Raw genomic sequence first — 27,817 nt, 5'->3', positions numbered from 1 at the left:
CGGGAGAGCAGGATTTATCTGGAGCTGAATCTGGCCCAGTTTCAGTTTCCCTTTCCTGGAACTGGGGATGATTGCCCTCTTGACTCTGACTGGTGGGGGAAAGTCCAAGTTATATATATGTAAATATAAAGGCTGTCTAATAAATGATAAACCACAAAGCTAAGACCCAGCAGTGGCCTTTAATGGTGCTTTGCTTGGGATACTTTTATTGGCATCAGGGAAGGAAGAAAAGGGCCTATACTCAGATCAGATCTGGGCAGCCCTGGGAGTCTGCAAGCATGTGCACTCAAGTACCACTGGAAAACCCTAAGACCAGGGGCCTTTCTTCTTCTGCCCCCCGGCAGGCAGCCATGGGCGCTTTCATGGCACCCTGGTCTTACCAAGTGTCCTGGAAACGTATGGCCGGGCAGAGGCAGCAGAGTGTGGGACCAGCTCACTGAGCATCCACTTAGGGGGAATGTCTTCTCCCTGCTTGGGAGGGGACGGGAGCAGAAGGGGGGATAGTGAGGGAGAACTGGGTGGTAGATGGTGCTGGGGGCTGCTAATTTTAAGGCAGCCCTGCTCCCTTACTCTTCCCAGTGGGAAGCCAAGAGAGCAGAGGAAGGGAGGGTAGAGGGGTGCTTTGGGAGGAGAACTGCAAGGCTCAGGGAAAAGTCTGGAGGAACATCACTCAAGGGTCCAGGATGGAAGTCTCTAGATGACATAAAGCCCCCTTCTTCTGATTTGAAGTAAGTCACTTTTAGTTTCCTTGGCTGCTCAAGCAAATACCATGCAATGGTTGGCTTAAATAATGGAAATTTAATGGCTCACGGTTTTGAGGTTCAGGGAAGTCCAAATCAGGTCCAAATCAAGGTGTCATCAAGACGATGCTTACTTCCCAAAGATGGGTGCTCTGGGGCTGGCTGCTGGCGACCCTTGGTCCCGGGCTCTTCTGTCACATGGCAATGCACATGGCGGCCTCTCCTGGCCTCTCCCTTCATTTCCTGGGTCCACTGACCTTCAGCTTCTTGCTTCCCCTGGCTTTCTCCCTCTCTGTCTGGATTTCACTCTGCTAATCAAAGACTCCGGTAATAGGATTAAGACCCATCTTGACTGAGGTGGGGCACGCCTTAACTGAAGTAACCTCATCAAAATGTCCTACGTACAATGGGTCACACCCACAGGAATGGATTAGATTTAAGAACGTTTTTCTGGGATACATACAGCTCCAAACCACTACAGCCACTTATGACATAGCCTCTTAAGTGGTGGAGAGAAGCCGTTTCTACTTCTGCTGCTTTCTTTTTTAAACCTCTCACAATAATGAGTGGAAAAAAAATGCCAAGAACAAGGTAGAATTTTTAGAAAATAAAGACATGTTTAAAGTTGCATGGAGTCCATCTTTCTTTAGTCAGTGACCTGGGTGGCTGTACCTATAACTTTGTTTGCCAATATGAGAAGTCCAGATATCAGACTTGCCCCTCTCCCTGCTGTGATAGACTCTGCCTAAGAGCAAGCTCCAGCTGCCATCATGTTTCTGGAATGGGACAAAGCCTCTTTCCCTCCTTAGCTGGACTTTATCTGGATCAGAGGTTCTCAAAATTTAGAGTACAGAAGTCTCACCCAGAGAACTTGTTGAAAGCACTTCTTCTTAGCCCTACTTGCAGCAATTCTGTGGCTTGAGGGGAAGCCCAAGAATCTGCATTTTCTGGGGTATCGGCGCCCCTCGCTCCCCCCACCTTGCTGTCCTCTCCCCATAAGCTGGGGCAGGTGCACCACACTTTGAGAGACACGGGTGGGGTTGGCTGCCCAGGAAAAGGGAAGTTTCCAGTCAACAGCACTGTGCTCCCCACCTACCCCCACCACTGCCACCACAAGGCAAGGAGGATCCTGCCCCACCCAGAATCCATTTCCCCAAAGAGGCCTGGGGTGTCTGCTGCACCCCAAACCCTGAGGCAGATAACAGAGGACAAACCAGCTAATCAAACTTGAATGCACATTGGCGGCACCCTTTCTGGATTGAAAAAAAGAGAGCAACTACAAAAAAGAAAAAAACAAACAAAAAAAAAATTAAAAAAATAAAGGAAAACCCAAGGTCACCGGGGCTGCCTGGGGCTTCCTTTCAGGCAAAGGTCTCGAGTGCTTGCCAAGGCCCCGCTGGGTAAATCTAGCTCTGGTTTTCCAGCCACAGATTCCCCGAACCCTCTTCCAACGGGGTCATCAAGTTCTCCTACCCCAACCCCATCCCTCTTGAGCTATTCTGATCTTTTCTTCACTCCGGTTTTCTCACCGTGCCCTGCATATGGTGTAAGGTTGAACAAAGACATTTATTTGTAAAACCAGCTCCCAGTGGAGGAGAGATTGGCTCCGTAGGAAGTAAACCAGTGATTGTTCAGAGAGTCACATGCAAACATGAGAGAAACCAAGGGGAAAAAAAACTGGCTGCAGACAACGAGTCCTTTCCGCTTGAGCACCAAGATGTCCTGTAAGAAGGCAACTGATTTCTTCTGACATCCACCATGAAATGAACAGGGCACAGCTGAGGGAGACTCAGACGTTCCTCTGTTCTCTGTGGCTTGTTTGCTCCCCACAGATGCCCGGTGCAGAGCTGATGTGCTCCTCTGGCCTCTGGAGGGAGGGAGGTGGTGGCAAACCCCGGGGCCTTCTCACATGCCCATCCGTATGCTCTGGATGATCTGAAAGATAGCTGGAACGGGAAAACCAAACAGTTGAGACAGATGCCGGCAGGCGGCAGCTGGAAACCCAACCCCACAGTCGCCCGGCTTCTGCTGACCCCAGGGCCCTTGACGTGTTAGCACACAGCTGATTAGACATTTCCTTACAAGGAGCTAAGTTAACAGGAGGTCAGTGAGTTTCTTAAAAAAAAAAGCCAGACTTGCTCTGTGGGCTGACGGGATGCCTCCAGGGTTTATCCAGAGAACTCCTGCCAATTCCATCTGGAGTTACAGGCCAGGAATCCCCCAGGCACTGAGAGGAGATGTGGCCCCCTGCCCTGCCCCTGAAATGTTCTGCAGCTGGGGAGAGGGATGCGAGACTTTCCTGCAGGCTGCATCCATTTACCAGGTCGGTGAGTCAGCCTTTTCACAACGGCCTTGACCTGAAAGACAAACAGCCTCTGTCTGTGCTGGGGAGGCAGGCCAGTGCTCAGAGCAGACCCATCAGGCCATAATCCTCGAAGCAAATATATCTCCGGGCTGCTTGTAACTCTCTGAAATGCCGACTGCAGCTCGGATTTGCTCAGGGCCCAAGCTTCACTCAAGGAAGTGTGTGGCCTGTAACCCCCCGAGAATTCCTGGGAGCGCCCCCCCCCATAACTTCTTTTGGTTAAGTGCCCAGCCTCATTCTATATATAGGATCTCAAATGTGTTTCCAAAGAGGGAGGCCCCGACTTTTCCTTCCATCCTCCCCAGTAGGTAATATTGGTCAGTCTTGATGACGATGATGATGGCAATGACAGAAACTCCCATGGGTTGAGTTATATTTTTGAAGGAAGGCTGGGCATCTGTCATTTAATCATGTGTAAAAGCAGAATCAACCCTGAGCTCTCAGATGTCTCACCCCTTCTCTCCTTTGTAAAGCCATCCCGGGGAGACCCAGGAATCCTGCTTGCTAAGTGACCATGGTAAACAGGGCAGGAAACCAGTCATTTGACATTTCATCAGCTGACCTTACTGAGCACATACTGTGCCAGGCACTGTGCTTCCAGGTAAGAGAGAGAAATGAAACAGAGGGCCCTGGGGAATCTTTCTAGGACTGCTGGGTTTTAAGGTAGCTAAAGCAATCAAGCGTTTTCTTTCTCTTTTCCCCCCTAAAGAAAAAAAACAAACAAAAAACGCCACACCATCATCTCTGCCTTTCTAAATCTGATACACCAAACATGACTTTTTTGTTTATATTTTTAAATTTTAATTCCATTTTATTGAGATATATTCATATACCGTACAATCATCCACAGTGTACAATCAATGGTTCACAGTACCATCATATAGTTGTGCATTCATCACCTCAGTCAAATTTTGAACATTTTCCTTACTCCAAAAAGCATAAAAATAAGAATAAAAATAAAAGTAAAAAAGAACACCCAAAGCATTCCATCCCTGCTATCCCACCCTATTTTTCATTTAGTTTTTGTCCCCATTTTTCTACTCATCTGTCCATATACTGGATAAAGGGAGTGTCGGCCACAGGGTTTTCACAATCACAACCAAACATGATTTAACATGAACTTTTCATGAATGTGCAGTGTCACCATGATGAAAAATAATAATTAGTCACCTCTTTCGTAGTATTGTTATGAAAGATATATGGCGTTTCATCTGACCCCAAAATAGCTCTGGTGTCATTTATGCATTTTAAAAAACTTTTTATCTCCTTATTTTTGTCACCTGTCATATCTGGTCTTACGGCATCAATCTTTAGTGGGCCCTCTTTTTTTTTTTTTTTAAATCTTCATTTCATTGAGATCTATTCACATACCACGCAGTCATACAAAACAAATCGTACATTTGATTGTTCACAGTACCATTACGTAGTTGTACATTCATCACCTAAATCAATCCCTGACACCTTCATTAGCACACACACAAAAATAACAAGTATAATAATTAAAGTGAAAAAGAGCAATTAAAGTAAAAAAGAACACTGGGTACCTTTGTCTGTTTGTTTGTTTGTTTCCTTCCCCTATTTTTCTACTCATCCATCCATAAACTAGACAAAGGGGAGTGTGGTCCTTATGGCTTTCCCAATCCCATTGTCACCCCTCATAAGCTACATTTTTATACAACTGTCTTCGAGATTCATGGGTTCTGGGTTGTAGTTTGATAGTTTCAGGTATCCACCACCAGCTACCCCAATTCTTTAGAACCTAAAAAGGGTTGTCTAAATTGTGCGTAAGAGTGCCCACCGGAGTGACCTCTCGGCTCCTTTTGGAATCTCTCTGCCACTGAAGCTTATTTCATTTCCTTTCACATAGTGGGCCCTCTTTTAATAAATTATTTATTTACACGGATGCTGACTAAGAAAGCTGAAAACAAAGACTTAGAATGTGTCAAGCGAAAGTGAATCAGTGCTCTGTGAGGGTCTGAGAGCCTTTTCTCTAGATACAGTAAAGGAGCCAGTTCATCAACTTATTTAATTCTTAATTCAACTTATTTAATGAATTGGCAGAATTAAGTATTTAATTCTGGCTCTCTTGGAAGTTTTCTTGGCTGACTCATGGTTTCTGGGTGGGTCTTAACAGGCAAAGTTGCTAGATGGATGAGAGAGTATCTGACCAAAATTTATAAGCTTGCGAAAGTATCTGACCTTTTTGTCCTCTTCTACCAAGGCCGAGAGGAAGCAAAAATTAAATAAACACTCTTTAGCCTGGATCAACAGTGATGGAAGGCAGTTATATGTTCAGCAATATTAGACAAAAAAATATTTACATCTACCATACCTCAGGCTTTGTTCTTGGCATTAGGGAAACATTGCTAATCTTGACAAACAAGCTGACTTTAGAGCAGAATTTTAGTCAGATGGAACTGGGTTTGAATCCCAGTTCTTCACTTAATAGCTGTGTGACTGAACAAGTCATTTAACCTCTTTGAGCCTGTTTCCTTTTCTGTAAAGTGAAGCTCACGGTAGCTGCAAGGTTATTGTAAAAGATGAAATGATAACATATATGAAGCTTCCTCATACACTGAGGATTCCATGTGTGGTAACTACTGCTATTTATTATTACTATTACTGCAACAACTACTGCTTCTTCTCCATGTATGAGCACATAGACCAAAGCTTAAGTATAATTCCGCCACCCTCCAGAGGTGTCAAACTTGGAAAACTACTAAACAGTTCTGAGTCCTGATTTCTCTATTTGTCATACCACAGATATTGTGAGTCTCAGAGGATTGAAAGGAATAAATAAGAGGACATCAGTAAAAGATGTGCCCATAAAAGATACTCAAAAGTGTTATTTCGTACAAATAAAAAAAAATTTCTCCATGAACTAGAACAAATGTATGAAACTATTTCAAGGAGTTAATAGAGGAGTAAAGGGGAAAAAAACATACCTATTGCAAACTACGGACTATAGTTAACGACAATCCTTTATTATTCTTTCATCAATAGTAACAAATGTACCACACCAAGGCTAGAGGTCAATGATGGGGGGATAAGGGGTATGGGATGCTTTGGGTTTTCTCTTTTCTTTTTTTTTCCTTTCTTTTCTGGAGTAATTAAAATGCCCTAAAATTGATTGTGGTGACGAGTGCACAACTATGTGATGATACTGTGAGCCACTGATTGTATACTGGATGGATCGTATAGGGTGTGAATGTATCTCAATAAAATTGCATTTAAAAAAATGTTATTTCTCCCTTAAACTCTTCTTAGACAAGAAATTATCAGTATGGTATAGGTCGATTAATAGGCAACCCTCTGTGTATCTTAGACAAGTTAATTCATGACTTAAAAAGTCCTAGGTAACCATAAAACCACTCAATTCTTTTGAAGTAACTGCTGAAAATTTCTTGAAAAAAATCTTAAGACCAAATATGGCCTGTCTCAGAGTAGCAACTCTTACATTCAAACAACTCACCTATTTCTTGGCATCTGCTTTAAAACTAATTAAAAATGATTTCTGCTCCTAATTGAACCTGGGAATGAGCATGTAAAAGTCCTCTGGTCCTGAGCATGTTTCCAGATGACCCCTCAAAACTAAACCCTCTGGAGAAATCACTTTGAATAAAGTCTATTTTAAGTTCACCATTTGCCTCCATATCTAACATAATGGGGAGAAGGGGTGCTTATTATCCCCTTTTCAGTTGCTGCAATGTCTTGCAAAAGCCTTCCACACTTTACACCAATCATATTAACTGTAATCCTGTGCACCTGCCAATATGGACCTGCAGAGTAGCTCAGCCTTCCACAGGCTGACTTTCCGAGGCGTCGGACAGGAAGGGGAGCCATCAGTGAGTTCAAAGAGGGAAAGGAAGTGGGGAGTCTGGCTCCTGACAAGTTAATAACTTAACAGTGGGTGAACAAAGCTGAGAAAACAGCTGAGCAGGCTGCAGGAAAAGGGCTATGGGTAGGTGAAGACAGCAGGGAGGAGGGAGGCCAAGAGAGGGTCAGACGGCAGGATTCCAGGACAGGGAATCTGGCCCTGGGCAGGTCACAGAAGGTTTCAAAAAAACCCAGGCTGGAGCAGGAACGACTAGAATCAGTGAGCATCTGCACCGTCCACCTGGGTTTTGGATCCTGGCCTTCAGTCACCTTAGCTGATCACAGCTCTCTTACATCCAAATTCCCCCTTTCAACCAAATCCTTAGGCTTTAACATGCTAGAATCGTTTCTGTTCAAAAATCAAACAAACCCAAACAATCCTCCTGACTTCACTTCCCATCAACAGCTGCCCTCTGGTCCTCTTCCCAGTCAACCATTTCCAGAGCTGTCTACACTCAACTGTCTACTCCCTGTGTGATCCACTTCACTCTAGATTCTGCTCTCTTCATACCTCTGAAATGTCTCTTGCTATAGTCACGAATGATTTTTGTGTCCCTCAATCCAACAGGTGATCTTCAGCTTTCTTTTGCTTTACACCCTTACTCAACATCGCTGAGCACAACCTCCTTGAAACACTCTCTTCCCTTGACATCTGAGACATCATATTCTCATTTCCCTCCTTCTCTTTGGCTGTTTCCTCTAAGGGGTCATCCTCCTTCACCCAACCATTAAACACAAATGTTGAAGCTCCTCAGTGAGCCTCCCTGGTCTTCTCCTCATTGTATTCTTTTACCCCAGGTGTACTCACCCAGTCCCACAGTTTCAATTGCCATTTAGGTGTTGATAACTCACCAGACCCTCCTCTGAGCACCAGACCCCACACACTCACCATCTCATTAGTATCTATACTTGGATGCCTCAGGGGCATCTCAAGCTCAACTGTACCTTCCAAGACCTCTTCCCACTGCTAAACGTGGCATCGCCACCTTTTATCTTGTTGTGTAGACCAAACCTCTAGAGTCATCCTTGACATCTCCAATCCATGACCAAGACCTGTGGATTCTATCTAAGAACTTGTTGAATATGCACCCTCCTCTCCATCCTTCCAGAAGCCACCGTATTCCAAGCTACCATCATCTTTCCCTAGACCCCTGCAATGAGCTCCAACTGGTCTACTTTGGCTCCTCTCCAATCCTTTCTCCATACTGTAGCTAGAATTATCCTCTCAATAAAAGCAAACAAAAAGATCATGTCACCCCTGGGTTCAAAGCACATCAAAAGCTTCCTATTGCCCAACTCTTGATGAGGCCTCTCCAGGACCTGCATATTTTGGCCTCTGTCAGTCTCTCCACATTCATCTTGCATTACTCTTCCCCTTGCTCGGGGCATTCTCTCATGTTTTCAAAAGCTCCATGCTCTTACTCCAGGGATTTCATACCTGCCATTCTTTCTGTCTGAATTACTTACCCCACTTCACCCTACTGCCTAGTTATCCTTCATAATCCAAAATTTATTCTTCAGAATGACCACCTGGGGCAGTGATTCTCAGACTGGAGTGTGCATCACAACTCCGTGACAATGCGTTAAAACACAGACGTTGGGCCCCACTTCTAGACGTCTCTAACCCAGTGGGTCTTGGGTAGGGCCCAAGAATTTGTATCTTCTGCAGATTCACAGTTGAAGTTGATGCTGCCGGTCCAGGAACCACACTTAGAGAACCAGTTACTCCAAGTATATCAGCCCTTTGCATTATATATTTTCATGGCCTGATGGGCCTCTCCTTCAAACACTTTCCCAGCTGGGATTTTACATGTTTTCATGTGATTACTTGATTAATGCATCTTTCTTCCCCACTGGACTACAAGCTCCGGGAGAGAAGGAACCATGTATGATTTGGGTTGCAACTCTACCCCTGGCACAAAGGAGGGTCTTCAATAAATACATTTTAAATACACGAAAGGTGAATAATTGCAAATATATGAAGGAAAATACATTTTAAAAAAATGCAAATGATTGCTTTTCAATCCAAAAGAGTCAGCAGTAAATTGCTGTCTGCAGATTCATACGTCCCAAGAACCCAGTCTTGGGAGGGAAAGCAAAGTCACGATAGACCATAAACTCCTCGGGGACTGGGTCTGTGTCATCCCCACCTGCTCTTACACTGGGGACTGACCCACCTCAGCCAAGAGGAAGTTGTATAAAAAGGGAGTCACGAGGACATAGGGAGGTTATACCAGTGGATCTCGGAATAAACTATCAGGAAGCCTGGAGCCCTGCTAGACAATTGTGATCTTCATCAAGCCACTTTTATTGAAAATAAATAGGTAATAAGAGAGATCAGGGGTATTGTTGAAAAAAGAGATTAAGACAGGCCAGAGGAGCTTTTGGGGGATAAGGCAATCCTAGAAATCAAATAACTCTGATTAATTTTTTTTTGAATGAAAATGATGAAAAAAAAATCCTGAAAGAGCTCATAAGAAAAATTATAGGCCCCAGGAGAGACAAAAAGTTAGGAGACAAGACATTGCAAAGGTGGGTCATTACGCTCTAAAAGAATCAGCAAAAGGAAAGTCAAAGGCACGATTTTTTGAGGTAGCTTCTCCAGAGACGGAGCAGATGGGAAAAAGAGCGCAGCCAGGGACAGGTGAGGACCATGGCAGATACCATAAAGAAAGCGGGTATCATTTGCAGAGAGTGTAATGGCCTCTACCACATTCAAATGGCAGAAAACAGAAATGCTCTACTCAGAAAGACACTGGTGACAGGATCCCAAATGCAGCACTGCGGCCCAGGGCAGTAGGTGGCACAGAGCAGGGGAGGCTGGGCATCACCTTGAGGGAGATAACGGCTGATGAGACATCTTCTCCAGACTGTCCATCTCAGATCTGAGCAAGGGCTTCCAGAGTACATGGATGTCCTCGGTGGTGACACAGAAGGGTTTCCCCAGGGCCATTTGGTTCCTTGAGCATCCCAATTGCCAATTTGAGGGAAGGGACTCCCTCTGAATGTCACAATTTCAGGAAAGTTCTGCCAGTGTGCAGAAAAGGCAGGTCGACCACCAAATATGGAAAATTCAAGTCTGTCCTTGAGCAAGTGTCCAGGAGAGTAAGGTGAGTGGGAGCACTAGTGGCCCAAGCAAAAAGCAGTCCCTGGTTGGGTCAAGGCTTTATCCATCTGGGAGCAGACCCAGGATAGCTGCACAACTGGAACCTCTGGAAAATGCCCTTTTGTGGCATTAGGGGAACTAGGGGCTCTTTTCAACAGACAGTTGAGTGCTCAATGCCTAGAACTGGTGGAGAACTCTTCTGCTCCATATTAATTTCAGAGAAAGAGAAGAAGAGAAGGAATATAGGATAATAGAAAGAAGACGGGTTTTGGAGTCTCAAACAACTAGGTTTGAACACTAGTTCCCTCATTTTTAGCTATGGTATGTTGACTGAGTTCCTCCATGAACCTCAGGTTTGTGACCTGGAAAAATGAGTATAACAGCATCTTTGTAGAGATTGTGTGAGCGTAAGAGAAAATGTATGTGTAGGTTTTGGCAGTACAGTAAGCACTCAAGAAATGGTAGCCATAATAGTTGACTATACAGCTCTTGCTCATCCCACAGGCTGGTTTATAAAGACTTCTTTTCAGAAGGAGACGAGGGATTCTAGCTGCCTCTGCAGTGGTGGCATCACTGACCTTCTGGCTTACAAACCACACCACCTACCTGTGCAGGTAGTCGCTGGGCTTGGCTCAGGCAAGCTCCTCAATATCTCAGAGTTATATTCCTCCCTACAAATCTTCTCACCATCTGTGGTGTTAAGTTTCATGTGTCAACTTGGCTAGGCTACAGCACCCAGTTATTTAATCAAGCAGTAGTCTAGAAGGTGCTGCTAAGATATTTTGTAGACATGGTTAACATCGACAGTCAGTTGACTTTAAGATCACCCTCTATAATGGGGGTAGCCTCATCCAATCAGCTGAAGGCCCTAACAGCAAACAAAGAGCTTTCCCAAAGAAGAAATTTTGCCTCAAGTCTGTAATATTAGCTCCTGCCTGAGTTTCCAGCCTGAAAGTTACGCTACCAATTTCAGACTTGCCAGCCCCATGATCACATGAGCCAATTCTTAAAATAAATCTCTTTATACAGAGAGATGTAACATCTCTCATTGTTTCTGTTTCTCTGGAGAACCCCTGACACACTGCTCCAAAGCCAAGCCACCAAGAAGGTCAAAAGGTTATCTTTCTTTCCTTGTAGGCTCTCAGTACCTTGGTCATCCTTCGTCAGAACCTTGGCAGGGTGGGTCAAGAGGTGGGGAGACGGTGGATAATGGGCCAGACACATAATTACAACAGCAACAAGCATTTCTAAAACCATTACCAAGATTCTACTAAGCATTCTCTCATTTAGTCTTCATGATTAGTTCCCATGATCTCAGGAGTTGGGAACTCACAGCATCCCCTTTACAGAAGGGGAGAAACAGAGGCTTAGAGTGGATGTAAGAAACTTGGGCAGAACCACACAGCTTGTCCACGGTGGAACCAAGTTTGGAGCCCAGATGGTCAAGCCCTAGAGCCGAAGCTTTTAGCCATCATGCTGACTGCTCCCCTCTGACACAAAGACTCTGCTAATTTGGTGGTTTTCAGCCAATGAACCCACAAATAGACCCTGATCCTTAAATCTTATGTTATTGGGAGAGTTCAGAGGGGAGCTAGGAGTTCACAGAGGATGTTCCTAGGTGTTGCAAAAGCACACGAGGGCCTCATAAGGGAGTAGGAAAGAGGGGGTATGGGGAGGGGTGGCTCCTTGGCCCCCAAATGTTCCTGGACACATGTGGCTTAGGATTCTCCCTTCTCCATACCATCCTAGGACTGTGTTGGTCCTTGCAGAAACAGAGAGGCCTCTACCACATAGACAGAGGAAGACAGTGGGAGACCCTCTGGAGCAGGAGGCTGGGAGATGGGAGGAGGCCCAGCCAGGAACATGCCAGAGAATCACATCTTCACATCTGTTCTGAAAAGATTGTCCTGAGAAAGGGACGTGCAGTGACATGATATCTGTCTCTCTCCACCCCACCCCCAACTGCCGGGGGCAGAATACTCAAGAAAGAGTACAGTCTGTTACACGGAGGGACGGCATGGACAACAGGAATGTCCCCACCCAGACTCAGTGGAGCTGCTCACAACTGATAGTACCAAACTAACCCTAGCAGGCTATTTTCTGCAAGGCATTAACTCTTAATAACTGAGATCTGCTGTGGCCGGGCACAATTTCCCATTTGATTGGGTCAGATGTGTGTTTCCTCCTGGGGATGGGAAAATCTGTATAGTCAGAAACAGAGGGAGACACCCCCTACACATGCACACACATGCACGCACATGCACGCACACACACACACACGCAGACACCCCACTTCAACCAGAACAGTTGCCTTTTCATGTGCTTCCCTCTCAGACAGGAACAAAGAGTTTTGCAGCTTAAAGAAAACAGGCACAAAACTACTAGCCTAGAGATTTCATTTTTAAAAGACATTTAATTTTTTTCCGATTATAAAAGTAGTATATGCTCACTGACAAATTTGGAAAATGTAGAAAGTTATGAAGAAGGAAATAAAAGTCACTAGTCCTGTTACCCTAGAGGTTTCCCTTTGATGGGCATGGATAAGCTCAGCAGATTCAAGAATACCAGGCTTCAAGAAAATTCTCATACTCTCTGATGGAGGAGTTTTGGTAATGGATAGTGGTGACGGTAGCACAATGTGAAAGCAATTAATAGCACCAAAGCATCAACCTGAGAGTGGCTGCAATGGGACATTTTATGTTGTGCATGTGTTACCAAGATAAAAATTTTAAACCATTCTCATAAGTTCTACTCAGGGAATGAATATCAGGGTTGGCCAGTGAGACAAATGAAATTTAAATCAGGGATTCATGAGGGAGAAATAGTCTCAAGAAGGGAACTGGGACATGGCTGGTATTTAAGGGTTTCCCTCTGAGAATCAAAGGATGATGTGAATTAAATGGTGATCCCATTGACTCCAGTTTAAACCTTACTTGAAAGGATGGGGACAGAGGAGGATACAGCCCTGCTGCCAAGCAAATGTGCAGTCTCAACTTATTTTGAGACTCCCATCAGGGCTCAGAGGAGGTAAAAAAGACCATGATCAACATGCAGATGCTGATTCTTAAGGAAAAGACGCTATTACACCAAGTCCAGGAGACAGTCTGGTCAAAGGGGAAAGTTGAAACCTGCTTCCACTGTTGTGCTGGGAACAGTGACACTCACATTAGAAGGAGATGGGCCAGGCCAGAGATTTCAAAGATAAGGAAGCGACTTTGCTCTCAAACCACGTTCAAGGCACACACTGCTAATCAACCATAACTCATTTTCCCACTGAGCCTCGGTGTGGCCTGAGATCCTTTTTAATATCACTTTCAAAAGAGCTGGGGAGAAAAGGGAGAGGAAAACAGAAACTAAAACCAGGAGTGAGTGCTGTGAGTGCAAAAGCTGAGCAGGTAGCTTCTGGGAGGTTTGGGGAAGGGCAGCGAGGCTGCACGTGAATGGGGGAGAGCAGCTGGGGTGTCTGTGGGGCAGCTCCTCTGGGGTGGACAGTCCCAGAAAGACATGCAGCCATGCTTGTCTCTGAACCTCAAGAAGAGACAAGCATTCTTCAGAAGCCATCCAACAGTTCCCCAGAGAGGCAGGTTTTGAAAGCCAGGACTGAGAGGCAGGATGAGCTGCTTATCTGGAGAGAGGCCCCACTGCCCGCAGAAATGGAAGATAACGCTTTTATCAAAAGGGGAGAGAAAACAGGGAAAAGTCTCTTAAGGGGGACCCCAAATCCCTTGGTCTTTGATGTGGATCTGGGTCTTAGGAGGCCAAGTAGAGACAAATGAAGCCAGTGGAAAAGGCTTGAGCCCTTTTAAACAACACCCCAGGCCAAGATTTGAGTAAAAGACCTGGCCTATTTGGAATGATAATCTGAAGGACCCACAACAGGTATTTGATTGAGAAACAGGTTTTAGATTTCTGACGTCATCTACATACCATTAACGATACAGCTGGTTACCAAATTAAACAAAATAAAACAGCCCCGAGATGCTCTATCTTGATAATTCTGTATCTCAAAGGAACATACTGTTCCAAAACATTTTTATCTCAATGAAAGTTTCTATAGCAAAATAGGTTGCTCTTCAGTTGCTTTCAGGAAATGGAACTCACATTTTATTTCTGAAATTCAACTGCAAGTACAAACTGCTACTCATTGATTTTGGTCTGCACGTCAGTGCTTCTTTCTTCCCTCTCGGGGAAGTCTGAAAGATTCTGGTGCTTTATCACATGAGAAAATAGCCTCCTGCACCAGAAATGTTAACACTTAAAGTGCCCCCAATCCTCACTGTCGTGGAGGCAGGGTCTGTTGCTTTCTGATAGATGGAAACCAACACTGGAAGCCGAGCCTGCACAGCTTGGCAGGATGAAAGACACAAGATACTATCATAATGCCATGGTTTTCCATAAAGGCTAAGAGGAAGAGGACGGTGGAGGTGACAAGGGCTGCAGCTCTGGGTTCCGAGCTTACTAGGGTTCAGGCACTTACACCCACTGAACCATCTAATGCCTAGGACAACCTTGTGAGGGGTTCTCATTATCCCCATTTTGTAGATAAAGGAAATCAGCATGGAGAGCTTAAGTAACCTGTCCAGGGTTAGTCAGCTAATAAATAGCTAATCCAGGCTCTGAACCCAGACCTGACTGCGCCCTCTGAAGTCCCTTGACCCATTACTGACAATTTGTTGGTATTCAATGAAGTCCCTTGCTGCAGAGAGCTCCTGCAATCATGGAAACTGGAAATGGACTTACTCCGGAAGACGGTTGTCTTTGGCTAACCTCCCCAGACCCCTACCAGCCTAATAGGGTCACGCCTTAGAGCTTCCGAGCATGCATCTCAGCAGGAGGTGAGCACAGTGAGGGCGGGCGTTCCCTGGGGACACGTTTGTGCCAGGGACCCCTGGGGCCTGCATTCTGCCCTCCCTGCTCTCCTGGCTCCTCTTCCTTTCCATGATCTCATTCTTATCAGCCCTATTGGCATGAAAGGCAAGTGCTGAGAAAGAGGGAGGCCAGTGATAAGAGCCTAGAAGCAGGCTCCAAGAGTTGATTGTGACACATCACCCCCATAATCAAGGGGTCTCATAGCTTCTTGGAGGTGTCTGCCTGTTTTTCCACATTAGATGGTGTAAGGGTGAACTGATAAGTGAGTATACACTTAAATGTCAAAATTTTAGCACAATGTTGTGAATTTTTAGAATTGCATTAGGAAAACCTATAAAATGTGTCAATTTAGTACAGGCTTGGTCTGGCTATCGATTTACCCCAGGTACACTTGGCACTGTTTCTGAAAAGATCCCTTTGCCCAACCAATCACCAATTGGAAAAGTAGGATCAGAGAGTAAGGTAATGAAAGCAAATGAGTCTTTCAAAGGACTCAGATCAGTGATCAATAGCTTCATTAATATTAGAAGATGGCTGTATTAGTTAGGGTTCTCTAGGGAAACAGAACCAACAACATAAGATTTTATAAAAGTGTCTCATGCAACTGTGGGGATGCACAAGTCCAAATTCCATAGGGCAGGATGCATGAGTCCGAATTCCACAGGGCAGGCAGCAAACTGGCAACTCCAATGAAGGTGTTCGATGAACTCCTCAGGAGGTGCTTCGCTGGCTAGCTGAAGAAGTAAAGGTTCTCTCTCCTTGTCCCTTAAAAGTCTTCAACTGATTGGATTAAACCCAGCTGACTGAACTTTCTCATTGAGGAAGACATGCCCTTCAGTTGACTAACCAGCCACAGATGCAATCAATTGGCTGATGATTTAATAAATCAGACTTCTGGTTTATTAATCAGCCACAAATGTCCTTGCAGTAACAGTTAGGTCAGTGCTTGCCTGACCAGACACCTGGGCACCATCACCTGGCCAAGATGACACATGAACCTAACCATCACAACCGCCTTTTCCCCTTAGTGTCTGTATAAAAATATACAAAATCTGAATAACCAACAATATGGACTCAAAGTGGGTAATATAGCCTTGAAGAGGTATCACTGGAACGCAGTGAAATGGGAGCTACGCCTGGCATAGTGATTTATCTTGCTCAAAGGAAAGACATCGAATGGAAAGGGACAGGGACGAGGGTGTACCTGCAAAGGATGGAAATCCTGCGAGAAACTCCAGGGCATTTTGAGTGAGTATAAAAGGCAAGAGGAGCTGAGATAATGTCGATGGGCAAATGACAGCCAGCCAGCCAGATGGGAGAGGAACGTTCCTACTCTGGATTGCAAAACTAGAACAGAAGCACGACGAGGGGCCTCACCGATCCTAGAACCTCCAAGAAGACTCGCAGGTGAAGCAGAAGACCTGATATGATGGCTCGACTCAAGGATATCCCATTTTTTCTTTAATGTAGAGAAAAGATAGGTAGGAGCCTACAGCCTGAGATCCTAAAAAAGCAGAATCTCAAGAGGGAGTGTAGGTTCTCCAAGATGAAGTGAATCGGGACTGATACCAGAGAGATGGCAACAGGGACAGAGCTGAAGGAGCTCTTGTGTTTTTCATGACATGCTCAGATTAGAAGAGGCTGCATACTGAGATAGAAGGAAGGGCACATCACCAAGGACAGACTGAGAAGAGTGACACATTTCTGTGAGAACAGTGCCTGATTTGAGCTGAGGCTTGCAAAAAAAAAAAAAAAAAAAAAAAAAATGCTAAAGCTGGCAAAAAAGAAAAAAAAAAGGGAGAGTGGTGAGTGGTGGTGGTTGATTATTTTTAGTTATGATTGGAAAAGGGATGAGGATCATGGCAGTATGTTACAAGGACAGAGAAAGTAAGATGACTCAACTCCCATTTTAGGTCTATCCAAAATGATCTTCTGAGAAGATTGAAAAAAGGCATCATGAAAGGAGCATTGAACATTCAGGGATGGGAACGTGGTGTGTCAGTAAGTGGTTAGTGTGTCTTCTTTGCCATGCTGAGTCCAAAATCCCAGGCCCCTGTAAAAACCCACACAAAGGATAACAGAGCCAATGTATGCACGTGATGCCTGGGAAATGACAGGGATTGGGAGCAGCTCTAAGAGACGGCTGTTGGCAAATGTCCCAATTTACCCAAGCAGGAAGGAGATGGCTCCTGGTAGGTGGATCAATAAGCCTGGCAAAAGTTTGGGCCAGATAATTTAGTAGATGGTTTTTAAGTCCTTTGAAAAAGAAAGAGGTGGATATTGAGGACTAGCATGAGCTTGAGAAAAATAAGGCACACCAAGTAATTCTGGCTTTTTTTCCCATAGGGGCAAATTTGGGAGGGTTATAGTTACCATGTATCTCAAAGCCAAAAAAGAAAAAAAAAAAAAAAGTCTGAAAACATAGATAACTCTTTGAGATAGACTGATTCTCTTGCTTATTTCTTCTGTGGCATGCTAAAGGCACAATTTTTTGTTTTGTTGGTAAAAAAAGACTGACTCTGTATCTAGTTACAGCCTTGACAATAGGGGCTAAAATGACTGGGCTCACACATCCCTGGTGATCGCACTTGGGCCGTTCTGAACTCCTTACTTCTTTGAGCCCTTTGTGCTACTTCACACTGTGTTCCCTCACTTGGAATAACCTTCACCACATGTCCTTCATACCTCAGCTCAAACAGCACCTCCTCTTGGAAACTTTCTCTAGCGCCAGCAGGATTTCCAGTCCTTTTCCCATGCTCCCCAAGCTCTCTGGACATGCCATGGTCGCCACGGTCATTGCACTCTCACCCTGGCTTACGAATGACAGCTTCTTTATCTGCCTCCCTAAGGCCCTTGCAAGCTCCTGAAGGTGTGCACATTTCCAAAGCAGACAGCACAGTGCAAGGCATACAGAACACTGCCCCCCCACAACTTCCCCGGAAATGATCACAGTTTGAGTGAGTTTTGCTTAGAGGTTCAAAGTCAGCCTAAAGGGGACTTGTCTCTATGTTCCATGGGATTCTCTATCAATAGACTTCCATTAGTGACTTGGAGAAAAAGGTAATTTCAGAGACCATAAAGCTGGGAGAGAAAGATAATTCGATGGGATGTTCAAGATCTAACAAGCTAAGGCTGGCCATAAAGTCTGCAAACAAAGATAACTCTTTGAGATAGATTGATTCTCTTGCTTATTTCTTCTGTGGCATGCTAAAGGCACAATTTTTTGTTTTGTTGGTAAAAATCGGAGACACAGATCATCTGAGGCAATGTATCACAGATGAATACGCAGGGATTCGTTCATTGCAATTCTGTACAGTGCTTTGAACTCTGCATCACTAATGAGGGACAGTACATTGAATATATCGTGTAATGTCATTGACCATATTGTATATTGTAATGTAACGTCAGTAAACCACTTATTATGAAGATTTGTCTGTTTCCAGACTTGAAGGCCACTTTGCAGAAAGACAACTGATAACAAACTTAGTAAAATTTTAATAGAAGTCATCATGAAGTTTTATATTATGTCTCAAAAAAACAACAACTGGGTATCTGCAGTATGGGGGATATCTGGCTTTATTCATCCATCCACCCAACCATTCATATTTATTGCACACTTATTATGTGCTAAAAGCTGTGCTAGGCTCTTTAAATTTAATGGAAAATAAGCACTGCTTCCCCTGAGCTTAGGATTAAGTGTGGTGGTGGGGGGAATGGATAAGTAAGACAATTAAAAAACTTCAAAAGCTGATGATGGACACAAAGAAAATAAAACAACGTGAGAAGGGGATAGGGGACAACCTTGGACAGGCGAGTACTTAGATGCAGCTCAGAGGCTTGCAGGAAGTTTATGTGTAGAAGGGCTTGGTCAGGCCTTGCTGACCATTGGCTCCATGTGAGACAACAGAGTGCTGTGACTGTTAAAAAGTAACTGCAGTCTCAGGCCATATTAACAGATGCAGAGGGATGAAAACAAGGATGACACCACTTCTAGAGCACCTTCTTCAGTTGCAAACGCTATACTTTAAGAGAGCCATTGAGGGTATCCAGAAGAAGGAAAGAGAGATAGAGAGTGTGAGCAAGCCAGTGCGGTCAGGAGACAGAAAGAGCTCTGGCTGTGAAACCAGCTGATGAGATGGTCATTGAAACACGTTTGATCATCAGAAAACTCAGGGTTGAAGCCTGAGCCATCAGAAACATAGAATGGAAAAGGACTGGCCTGGCCAGTCTAGAATCACATCTTAGAAGGCAAGGTTAAGAGAATTGGGGAAGTTTAGTTTGCCAAAGGAAGCACCAGGCAGTCATCTTTAAAATCTCCAAAGATTCAAGATGTTCAGCAATACAGAAATGGAATAGGCTTTTTGCAGAATTGAGGACCCCATCCTTTGAACATGACCTCTACTCACCAGAATGGCGGAGACCTAACACACAGGCACCAGGCACCGAATGACAGAATCCCCCGAGACACACTTCACGGTACTTTTGCTCAACTCTCCCTCCACCTTGGTGTGTTTCTCTGTGTGTGTGTGTTAGGGAAAGTTCTCTGAACTTGCCACCTTCCAGTAGGTCAAAGGCTGGGTCCATGTGGGGGCCCTGTGGAGCCTCCTCCCAAGGCAACAAGTCATTCCTTGCTCTGGAATGTGAACTTATCTCAGGCAGGCAGGTGCTCCACTTTCTATTTGAAATGCCCTTTTTAGGCAACGTCTTCATGGAAAACTGAACTGAACTCTAAGGCATATGGAGCCAATGTGACTGCTCAACTTAATCATTTTATGATTATAATTCGATAGTATATCAGTTCTGTCTCTACCCATATTTGGTCTGCTGTTATAGAAACCAGTTCAAAGCTCACTCAGATGAAGGTTTAAGGGAGTGATTAACTTGAATCATAGGCCGCTACGTTGTTTTGTCTCTTCACCTTGTGAGTAAAATATTTGTTTTTGAAGGACAGCGTTTGGAAGGGCAGTGGGATATTTCAGTGAAAGACCCTTACCTGAGCCACAGACAACAAAAACAAACAGGGCCAGTAGCCATGGTCCAACAGGATATTTTTCTTCTTGCGGCCTCTAAAAGACAATGGAAAAAGGTCAGATTAGTCTCATTCATTCAGGCAACGCTTATTGAATACTGGTAGGCACTGGGCTTGGTCTGGGGATTCCACTTTGAACAATGCAGACCAGGTCTCTAACTCCAGTGACCCTAGTGGGGGGGTGTGGTGAGATATAGACTAGTCAATTATAAAGGACCAAGACAGGTTTGTAAGATTCAATAACCTTAACACACCTGTAACTCACTGAACTTGGTCTTAAATATTCTAGGGACAGATGAGTCATACATATATAAACCAGTACTGTGATTTGGGAGTCAAAAGCTATATTAAGAACTGTCTCCACTTACTGAAAGCATACTTGATCCCAGATCCTATACCAGATACTCCATATCCTTTATTTCCAGCATTGAAGACTCTCTGCAAGGCAAGTATTATGGTCTCCGTTTTATAGTGGAGAAATTGAGGCTCAAAGTTTATGCTAACTTGAGCAAGAGCAGGGATTCAAATTTATGTCTGCCTCATCACAAAGCCTGGGTGTTTCCCACGAATGGATTCATCATGCCTGTGAATTCCAAGTGGGGTCATAGAGCACAGAATTCTCTCAAAACCTTCTACATGCAAAAAAATTGAGAAGTCAGCATACTGGAAATCCCGGGAACACCACAAGCACCGCAGTAACCACGAGTAGAGGAGAGAGAAGCAGCATTTCATAATAATGCTCCGAAGCCTTAACGACGCTTGCACGTTGGAGCAATTTCTGCATTCCCTGGGAAGAGAAAGGGACTGCTGTGCTTGCTTGAGGCTAGCCTTGTATTGTAGTTTGCTAATGCTGCCAGAATGCAAAACGCCAGAAATGGACTGGCTTTTATAAAGGGGGTTTATTTCATATCCACTAGAATGGCTATTATTTAAAAAACCCAGAAAATTACAAGTGTTGGAGAGGATGTGAGAAACAGGAACACTCATTTATTGTTGGTAGGAATGTAAAATGGTACAACTGCTATGGAAGACAATTTGGCAGTGTTTTAGTTTGCTAATGCTGCCAGAATGCAAAACACCAGAGATGGATTGGCTTTTATAAAAGGAGGTTTATTTGGTTACACAGTTACAGTCTTAAGGCCATCAAGTGTCCAGGGTAAGACATCAGCAATCAGGTACCTTCACTGGAGGATGGCCAATGGCATCCGGAAAACCTCTGTTAGCTGGGAAGGCATGTGGCTGGAGTCTGCTCCAGAGTTCTGGTTTCAAAATGGCTTTCTCCCAGGACGTTCCTTTCTAGGCTGCAGTTCCTCCAAAATGTCACTCTTAGTTGCTCTTGGGGCGTTTTTCCTCTCTTGGCTTCTCCAGAGCAAAAGTCTGCTTTCAATGGCCGTCTTCAAACTGTCTCTCAGCTGCAGCTACTCTCAGCCCATGTGCATTCTTCACAGTGTCTCTCTTGCCTGTAGCTCCTCTTCAAAATGTCACTCACAGCTGCACTTGGGGTGTTTTTCCTCTCTTGGCTTCTCCAGAGCAAAAGTCTGCTTTCAATGGCCACCTTCAAACTGTCTCTCAGCTGCAGCTGCTCTCAGCCCCTGTGTATTCTTCACAGTGTCTCTCTTTGCTGTAGCTCCTTTTCAGAATGTCACTCAGCTGCATTGAGTTCCTTCTGTTTGTCAGCTCATTTATATAGCTCCACTGATCAAGGCCCACCCTGAATGGGTGGGGCCATGCCTCCATGGAAATATCTCATCAGAGTTAACACGTACAGTTGGGTGGGGCGCATTTCCATGCAAACAACCTAATCCAAACGTTCCAACTTAATTCCCACTAATATGTCTGCCCCACAAGATTGCATCAAAGATAATGGCGTTTGGGGGGACATAATACATTCAAACTGGCACACCTTGCATTCCTTCTGCTCTGCTCAAATTCTCTAGGTCTATTTGCAGGCAGGATTTGGCCCTTCAAACCAAATCAATCAATGGAACAAGAAACATTTTCAAGAGAGGGGCATCAGTAAAAACAGTGGATTTCTCAAACAAGAAGGGAGAAGGAAGAGAGTGGGATAAAAAATCAAGGAACTCACGAAACAGTTCCTTATTAGCTTGAGCCAAAAATAGGTTCTATTCAATAAAAGTTCAAGAACTCATTATATTATAGATGAGGCAAAAATTCTTTGGTTCTCAGCTTACCTGTTAGATTCCCTCTTCAACCTCAACTGGGTTCACTTGTCACTTTTACTGCCAGGTCCTTTTTCTTGATAGCTTTATCACAGTTTGTAGCTCTATGTATAATTCTGGGATAATGTGCTTTGTGTCTTTCTACCCATAGACTGTAGAACCCAGGAGGGCAGACACTATGGCTCTTTCATGTACCTTGTATAACAATGCCTGGCACAGAAACAAAACATACTAGATACTCAATAAACATTCACTGAAGAATGAAGTAGCATATGTGCTTCATTCAATAAGAATTTTTAGTTTTTCTTAGTTTTAAGTAAAGACAGAGTCTAGGAAGGATATTGTCTTTTTTATTAATACTTCTCAATTGGTGGAAGTATTGTTGAATTTCTCTTACTAGAGAAGTATGGATTGAAGTATCAGTGGCAGGTAGACTTTGACTAAGGAAAAAAAAACATTCACTTCTCTGTTCTTGAGAAGCTTGGAAGTGTATCTGCCTCCACACCCATATGATGACAAAGGACATTGCTAGGGAAAAGGCAGTTGCTCTTGACCAGACAAAGGACAAAATCTGTCTTAAGTACTTGATAAGATAACTGTCACCAGAATTTCTACTGTGTCATTCTTTGGCTCTTAAGACCAGGTCAAGTTCGGATCAAGTAAATGATAGAGATATTAAATAAGGTGACCTGAACAGACAGTGACATTTATCCCCCACCTCACCTTCTCCCACCACCTTCTTAACAAAATGACATTCTTGACCAGAAACCAATTCTGTTGCTGTTGTCCCACTGATGATATATAAAAATGCTATTTTAGTTCTATTTCTGGCAAGACCCATAAGGGAATGCAGGAAGCTGTAAATGAATTATTGGTTTAGTACAGCTTCCAAATGCAGTCCTTTATTCCTCATTTGCAGAAAAACACAAATTAGGAGCATGGAGAACTTGGAGCATAGAACACAAAAACTTTGTGATGGCATCTCCCAGTGAATCATTGCTATTTGGGGATTTTCAGGCTCAAGAATACCTGGCTGATCATAATACCAATATATCTTGTTTTGAGAGCTTTGGGTTAATTTTTCTTGGAAAGGATGTCCACCACAACCCCACTGGGACAATCCACATGTGCCTGAATCTAGTGCTGAGAACAGGTAAGAAAAGCAGTAGCCATTTGCAAATAACATGGTTCATTTCAAACAGATGTTTGCCACTTCCTGAGGCTCTAAAATGACACAGGATGGCTTTTCCTGTGAAAAGATACCAGCAGTGTAACTCAGAGATTTAAATTCTTCCTTCATTCTGGAGAAGTTGCTACTGGAGATTATACTACTGTATAATCATGAAACAATCACTCCATTTCTCTATTTCTTGGATTTTGTCTGCTGTCTGGGAGAATAACCTTGATTTACCCCACAGCTATTAGCTGACAATGAAATACTGAAGCACCTGCATGCAATTAAAGAAGTTTATTTCTGAGCTATTAGTCTGAATTTTCAGTTGGAATCTGTTCCTATCTCCCCATTTACTGATTTCATGCTGAACGAGTTGTCTTTGCAAGTTAACTCCTATCAAGGTATAATCATATTTGACCTATAATTGGGAAAATGAGATTTAGGATTTGTGGACTTTCTTTTTTGAAAGATAATCACACCTTACTTTTTGGATGCTGATTCATTTACATTAAGGTTAACCAAAGAGCCTTTTCAACCAGTTGAAAGTAAACATACATTGTGGCTTGGTTTGGAAACCTTTCGTTACTAATTTGGTAGGGCTATTTAAAAATCCTCATGGGCACCAGGCACTCTTGGAGGCCCTGCTCCACAGTATATCAAAATCTATTAAAATGTACCCACATCTAACATTAGTATAATTTAAATGTAGCTATCTGAAAGTAGAGTTGAACTACAGGTGACTAGTTACATTTTCTAGACATTTAAACAGTACCCCACCCCCCACCCCACCCCCTACAATTTTCCATTTTCTTTTCATATTTTGGAGCCAGTCATTTTTGTTTCAGGTCCCAAACCTTTTCTAATTGTCTTGAGAGGTCTGAAAGTGGCACACATTTGAGTCTACTGATCCTAATGGATAAACAGCTCTGCAAATTACTTCTCATACTGTTGCTACTTCTGTAGACAGGTAAGTTGTCAACTTAGTTTAGTTAACTGAACTCTGATTCCTTACTTCACTAAAAAGAACTACATAGCTAGAGAGTTTCAGTAAGTGAGCTAATAGGCATGAAATACTGGGAAGAATTGATACAGTGATATAAAACCCTGCATGCTTTAATGAAAAAACATTTTTTTTCCAATGTCAATTTGGACAGTATTTTTTTTTCTGGGTAAAAATACATAGCGAAGGCTTAGATCTCTGAACAATAGTTCCAATTTGAAGGCACATTGGCATATTGCTGCCCCAATCACAACTAAATGACTAAACCCCAAATGAGAGAATTTAAGGAGGACTTAAGCCTGGAGCTGTGTGTAAAACTCTAAGAAAAGTTGAGCTTAATCCTAGAATTTCTCTGCCACAATACTGCTTGGTTTTGCAAGAATTCTGGTGTGGTGACTGCAGATCCAGACTTTTGCTCAGTTAATCAAACCAGCATCCTTTCTTTGGCTAAAAGGAATTGCCTCATCAAGCCTGCAAGCTTTTCCAGCCAAACCCCAAGCTTCAGCTGAACTTCCATTTTCACTGCATAGGATAACAGATTCCAGGTGACTTTGCTCATAGACTTGGAGAGCAACACTGCCCAACAACTCATCCAACTCATGCCTCTGAATGTCCAAAAGTTACAGGCCTGGGATTTTCTGTTGAAGCTATTCTGATTTGCTAAAAAGAAACCCCTGTGCTAAAAGAAATCTCTGTGTTTTATTTAAAAGCCCAGTTGCAAAGCTTCAATCTGTATTTTGGGGGCACAGAACCCCTGGCAGTAAACAGATCTCTAAAGTTCTACCTTATACCATCAAGATGAGCCCGAATTCACAAGGTGAGCAACTTTAGCCCAGCGGTAGGCGGCCTCTTTGCAGAAGAGGTAAAAGAAAGAAAGGAGGATGGAGAGAATGTGAGTCCAAATCTCACTCCCCGCTTTGAACTCTTTTAATTTACACGGAACAGAGCATTGCAAAGCGACTGGAAAGAAAACCTTACCAATGGCGCGTATCTACTGGGCCAGGGGACAGAGCCTTGGAGGTGGAGATGATAAACGGCCCCACTTACCCTTTCTTTCATTCATTCAACAAACGTTCAAGCACCTATTATTTGGCTCACCTGTCCCCTAAGGATGTGGCTTTCAGCCATTCCCAGGGACGAGGGCCCTATGCGTTCCCGGGGACTTTCCGCTGCGCCTCCACGGTGACCCGGCAGCCGCTCCCAAAGGGGCCACTACCAACCAGGGTCCTCCTGCCCACTAGGGCGCGGATGAGTCCTTGTCGCCCTGCGCCCACTCTCGGGGACCCCGCAGGAGGGGCGGGCGGGGCGCCCAGGAGCAGGAGGCCGGCCCGCCCCGCCCCGCCGCGGCGCCGCCCCCCGCCTCACCAGCGTTTTGGCGACGTTCCCCCGCTGGGTGATGTTCTTGCTGTGCTTCTCGTTAGCCATCCGGATCCGCTGTTTGGCCACCATGGCTTAGGCGCCGGGAAAGGCTTTCGGCTCCCACCTGCAAGGATCTCCCCGCGTTAGCCCCCTTCCGCAGGGCCGAGCGCGTCCCGCCGAGGCACACGCGGCCGCCCCGCTCGCCCCGGGCCGCTGCAGGTGGCTAGGCGTGGCCCCCGAGCCCCGCGCACCCCAATCCCCGACCCCCAACCAGCCGGCTCCAGAGAGAGGCCAGAGCCCGGACGGAAGTAATCTCTCATCTCAGGAAACCCTCTCCTACTTCCTCGTTATCCTTCCGGTCCCCCCAGCTACCTAACCAGCGCGGCCACCGAGGCAGGCGCTGCTGTGCGTCCTCCCTGCACCAGCGGTCGGGGCGCGCCGAGGGGCCGCAGCGCTGCGCGCCGAGTGGCTCCGGCCGCGGGGACCCTGCTGTGTCGGAATCTGGCGGCCGAACCCCGCGGGGCCGAGGGTTCGGGGCGCTCGCGTGCGCTTATGCGCGTGTGGGGGCACCGGGGCGCAGCTGCCCCCGCGGTCACTGATGTGGGGGGGGAGGGGCTCACCCCAAGCCCGGGGAAGGGATCGGGGTAGCAGGTCTCCCCTGCAGCGCCGTCCCCATGGCCAAGGGCTGTACCAGGGGCGGCAGGATGGGGCCTCAAAAGACAAGTAGAACCCGGGAGCCTGGACAGGGCTAGGCCCGCGCTGTTGAGGGGCTGCCCAAAGGACTCTCGCCTTCACGGGGCTGGGGAAGAACCCCGGGTCAACGTACCCCACTGCAGAACCTTTTTCGAGGGCTGCAAAAAGGGTTGCTTTGTAAAACACAGAAGACAAAGTTGCCTCCCCCTTGGGATGGGGATGTGGGGGTGTGAGGCTGGAGCAGGGACAGGCCTTCCTGTCTTTGTAGATGTGGAAAGAAGGGCCAGTGGCACAGCTGAGCAGAACGCGGAGGAAGGATGGGAAGGTTTGGGGTTGCAGCCCAGGTCGGATGTGGTGGGCACTGCCCAAAGGTGAGCTAGTCCAGCCGTGGCTCCCCACTGCCCAGGTCTGGAGTCAGACCTGCGGGCCCAGGATGGCCCAGATCTCCTTCCATCCCCCCTTGTTCCTTGGGGTCAGAGTGTGGACTCCCAGCTGCACGTTTTCCCCCAGTCGTGAGATAAAAACTGAAGAGTTTGCATCACAGACCCTCCTCCTCTGTTCATTCTCTCCAAATGGCCTGGGGCCAGAGATGGGGGGAAAGGGGTTCAGTCCCCCACTTTTCTTCCCGCTGAACGGGTTGCAGTTAGGCTGTAGGAGCTCAGAAGAGGGAAAAAGAAAAGGGGGAATGTCAACCTAAAAGATTTGGTGCCATGGGGTGAGCTGGTGCTGGGGTGGAGGCAGGAAGGGCTGCCAGTGTGGGGAAGAGTAGCTGTGGGGTGAGACCAGCTTTGCTTTATGCACCCCCAGGTCTTTTCTTGCTGGTGCTGGGACTGTGCTTCTTGAGGGGTGTGTGTGTCCGTAAAAGTCCCCTCCTTTATCTGTGGGAAGTTAGGGAGTGCTGCTTATGACTTCTTGCCCCACCCTCCATCCCCCCCCAACTTCTTGTCATTCAGGCTTTAGTACAGGCTGCTGTAGGGAGCTGTTTGGGGTATGTTGGGGTATGGGCGATTCCCCCAGAAAGAAAGGAGGCCAGGTGCTCTGGTCAGCCACAGAAAATGACAGGTGTCACCACAGCTCAATAATGTAGCATCTGTAGGCTTTGAAAATACATCCTTTATAAAGATGGCAAAACCGAGTCTCTACGGCCCAGTGAATGAGTTTTAGAGGGAGGTAGGACCTCCCCTCCCACTTTGGAAGCATGAGGCTGCAGATGCTTGTGACCCAGCTTGGCCAACAGATGCTCCCTAGAAGATGGCATCTTGGACATAGGGGGCAAAGACAAAGGGACAAGTTAAAATCCTTCTGGTGGTGTGGGCCCATGGAGCAGGCAGTGTCCAGCAGCAGGGGGTAGAACGAGTGGCAGTCTCCTACCTATCCCCTGGTACCTGAAATCCTTGCAATAAATTTCTCTTCTGCTTCCATGGGA

At 45.4% G+C, this 27,817-nt stretch overlaps 1 protein-coding gene across 5 annotated transcripts; it reads right to left on the bottom strand.

The window, feature by feature from the left end:
* Positions 1-409: 409 nt before the first annotated feature.
* Positions 410-27,817, bottom strand: SERP2 (stress associated endoplasmic reticulum protein family member 2). 5 transcript variants are annotated; one of them, XM_037800345.1, is made up of 4 exons: positions 27,763-27,817; positions 25,705-25,822; positions 19,950-20,022; positions 410-2,686 (listed from the first exon to the last, which is right to left on the bottom strand). In XM_037800345.1, the coding sequence occupies exons 2-4, from the start codon at positions 25,786-25,788 to the stop codon at positions 2,646-2,648; spliced, it is 198 nt and encodes a 65-aa protein (XP_037656273.1). In that variant the 5' UTR covers positions 25,789-25,822; positions 27,763-27,817; the 3' UTR covers positions 410-2,645. The 5 variants fall into 5 exon arrangements, with proteins under 5 accessions (XP_037656273.1, XP_037656274.1, XP_037656272.1 ...); XM_037800346.1 differs by lacking the exon at positions 27,763-27,817 and adding an exon at positions 26,525-26,548; XM_037800344.1 differs by lacking the exon at positions 27,763-27,817 and adding an exon at positions 26,319-26,359.

This window comes from Choloepus didactylus, chromosome 12, assembly GCF_015220235.1.
Source record: "Choloepus didactylus isolate mChoDid1 chromosome 12, mChoDid1.pri, whole genome shotgun sequence".
NCBI lineage: Eukaryota > Metazoa > Chordata > Mammalia > Pilosa > Megalonychidae > Choloepus > Choloepus didactylus.
The sequence above is the reverse complement of the archived record's forward strand: the minus strand, read 5'-3'. Positions and strand labels throughout refer to the sequence as shown.